This window comes from Belonocnema kinseyi, chromosome 7 (assembly GCF_010883055.1).
Source record: "Belonocnema kinseyi isolate 2016_QV_RU_SX_M_011 chromosome 7, B_treatae_v1, whole genome shotgun sequence".
NCBI classification, from domain to species: domain Eukaryota; kingdom Metazoa; phylum Arthropoda; class Insecta; order Hymenoptera; family Cynipidae; genus Belonocnema; species Belonocnema kinseyi.
In genome coordinates this window covers 6103948-6107379 of record NC_046663.1, presented here as the reverse complement: position 1 = coordinate 6107379, position 3432 = coordinate 6103948, and the positions used below count along the sequence as shown (strand labels likewise).

The 3432-nt window shown below is 32.3% G+C and overlaps 1 protein-coding gene across 1 annotated transcript in view; it reads left to right on the top strand.

Moving 5' to 3' along the window:
* Positions 1 to 3329, top strand: part of LOC117175960 — a 48233-nt gene extending 44904 nt beyond the window's left edge. The window contains exons 10-12 of the mRNA XM_033365839.1: positions 315 to 560; positions 2770 to 2882; positions 2958 to 3329. Coding sequence (XP_033221730.1) covers positions 315 to 560; positions 2770 to 2882; positions 2958 to 3296 — 698 coding nt within the window. The 3' untranslated portion in view covers positions 3297 to 3329. The remainder of the gene's footprint in view (positions 1 to 314; positions 561 to 2769; positions 2883 to 2957) is intronic.
* The last annotated feature ends 103 nt before the right edge of the window (positions 3330 to 3432 follow it).

Sequence of the window (3432 nt, the reverse complement as noted above, 5' to 3'; positions counted from 1 at the left end):
ATAGAGATATAAATAGAACCGCCGAAGTGTTCCGACCGGCAATCGTGCACCTTCGAGTTTTCAAATTCAGAAGAGGAGAAATGGGTTGCGCGCGCAACTCAGCCATTTACAGAATCTCCTACTATATTCACACGGACATAGCCCTGTCATAGTATTGGACCACATCTCGTTTCAGATATGGGATCACTGAATAAGTACCTCGAATCAGGAGCAGATGCCACGCCAAAACGAAGTGCAGTGACCATCTACGCTAGCGCGACGGTTTTACCTATCTTCTTTCTGTATATATTTCAAATTGTATTAATATATTCCAGCGACGACGAACGATAATCCGGACTATCATGCACTGAATTTGGGAAGTGTGTACAATTTGGATAAGGATGCAGTTCTTAAAAAAAAAATTCCTAAACTTCCATCGGTCACTGGTGGATTCGCGTGGGACCGTTTTCGCCTTCAACCACACACAATTGAACGTGCACGGCCTTGCAAATTCTTTTACGCCAATACTACAGGCCGTGAAATCATAGACTACGATTTTAGGTTACAAACTGGAAATCCTAGTATGTTTTTAGTCAAAAAAGAAAACAATTTATAACATAACAATAAACAGTAACAATTTATATTTAGAGACAAAAATGAATTACACTGCTGTGCAAAAGTTTTTCAAAAACTTCCGAAATAATCAACATTTTTCAATGTTCTTGGGCTCTTCATGAGCCTAAGAACATTGAAAAATGTTGACTATTTCAAAAGGTACATTACTCTTGCTATATCTACTTAAAAATTAGACAAATTAGCTTCACTCCAGGCTCATTTTATACGAAATTTCTGAAAAATGTAACCTTTGAAATAGAAACTTTTTAGCTCTGGTATTATTAAAATTAAGAGAATTAATTCAGTCATAAAAAAATGTGGCCTCGAACTTTTGCACGGCAATATATATACAAAAATAATCAGAATATTCAGCCAAAAAATATGAATTTTCCCACATACAAAAAAACGATTCTTGAACAAAATAAATACATTTTTAACTAAAAAAGATTAATTTTCTTTTTATAATAAAATAGTAAGAACATTTGTTAAAAAAATGAAAAAGAATTTTGAAAAAACTGATAAATTTGCAACTAAAAAGATTAAATTTGTACATTTTCGAATAAAATAGCAGAATTTTTAACAAAATCCGTAAATTTCAAAACAAGCAGTCAAATCTTTCCAAATAAAAGTCGCCTTAAAAGCAAGAATTTCTCAAATTTTCATTTAAAACAATAATATCAGTTAAAAAAAGATTTTTAACCAAATATTTCAATTATCAAGAGAAAAAAATCACAATTTATTTAAACAGTTGCAGTTTTTTTTAATATGAAATTTCCGTGGTGACGGATGAATTTTTGAACCAAAGAGACCAATTTATTTTTAAAAGCGACACATTTCAAATAAAGTATAAAAATTTTGAATCTGGTTGCTGAAAATTTCAAAAAATTGATTTTCAACCAAAAAAGGAACAATTTAAATTTTTAGTCGAAAGAATTAATTTTCAATAAAAAAAATTAATTTTGAACAAAATACTTGCATTTTTCATTCAAGAAATAAATTTTTGACCAGAAAGCTGAATTACAATTATTCACGGAAATTCCCTATTGCAACATAAAATAATATTTATTGGCAGCAGCTGCAAATTATAGTTGAGTAAGGACCATCCTAGATTTAGTACACCACGTTAATAAATAAGTTCTCAGAGGGCACACAACTTGACGTCGTTTTTACGACAATGTTAACGCATCTTCACGACAACTTTATGACGTCCTATTTCCATGTCGTTAAGGCATCTTTACGATGTCGTAAATATGTCGTACGATCTGACGATGTCTTTACGATATCGTAAAGACACTGTAACAACCTGGACATAGGATGTCGTAAAGTTGTCAAAAAGTGTCGTAACAATGTCGTAAATACGTTGTCAAGTTGTGTATCCACTGGGTTCAGTAGAATTGCAATCTCTAAATTAAAATCAGATAAAATGTTTACTAATTTCAATTAGCGATTCAATCCTAGCTATGAATCAGTAGTTTTTACTGGTAAGTTAGTAATTGTTTTTGATAAATTAGTACGATATTGCGCGCGGGTACGCTCTGGCACTTCGCGCTCGTTTTCGTATGTTTAATGCGTAACCTTTAACTACAATTTTTCAAATATCATAAATATTATAACTTAAATACACCAGAAAATTTGAAAAGAATTTTTAAAACTTATACAAAATTTTTCTCGAAATTTAAAAAAACTTTAACTTTGTGAATTTTTGTCTGATCAAAAAATGTAATTGAGATAGTTTCTAAATATATTTAATATATAGGGATGAATTTAAATGATATTTCCTAATTCATCCGAAATTTAAAAAAATATTTTTATGAACATTTTTGAAAGTATATAACTTTTCTGATTTTCATGAAAATTGAAAATTTATTTTGACACTTTGCAAGCTTTCTACCCACCAATAAGAAACTTTGATCAAAATTTTTTTAATTTGATAGAAACAAAATTTCAAGTTTGGAAAATTCTATAAATTTTTCACATACAGACAGATAGACTTACAGACGGGCAGACATACAGACACCGATAAAATTGTATGATTTTTGGATTCTGCGAGTGTCGAAACTAAAATATCTGTTAAAAAACAGAGATCGAAAATTTGGACGATCACATTATATTCTCACGAATGCGAATGTGTAAATTTTTATCATTCATCTGGTCAAAAAATCACTATATTTCTAGAAAAAGTTGGAGTAGCCCTGAACTTGGCAGAACATAATGTACCCGGAGATCCGGGTCGTATTGCAATTGACTCAAAAGGTTTGCTTTGGGTGCCTCTTCTTGGAGGTCATAGAGTAAGGCTTCAATCACTTTAAAGATATTTTCAAAAACCAAACTTTAAAAAAAATTAAATTTTGTATTTTCCTCAGGTCATTCAATATGATCATTTTCAAAAGAAGGTGCTTCAAACTATTCGCATACCTGCAGCTAAAGTCGGAGCATGCACTTTTGGAGGTCCTGGCTTAAGTCTTTTGTATGTATCAACAATAGGATATGGAAATAATGAAGTTCGTCCAGAAGGTGATGAAGGTGGCCATATTTACGCTATTCATAATCTAGGCGTGACAGGTGTGCAGACAAGAGAGTACGTGTTGAATAAAAATTTAATACGCCGGGCCTCTATGGCGTTGGAAAGTAACAGGGTCAAGATCAATAGTGGTGAGGGGACTTCCCGTGATATTGATCTGAATCGCTCAATATTTAACTGAACAAGAGGTCCAATATAAGAGCAATTTCGGGTATTTCCTGCAATGACCTTGCGACTAAATCAGTATCTGGAAACGTAAACAATCTATAGAAACTTGACTGCGCGACATGGCGCAGTAAGGGACAGGGGGGGGGGGG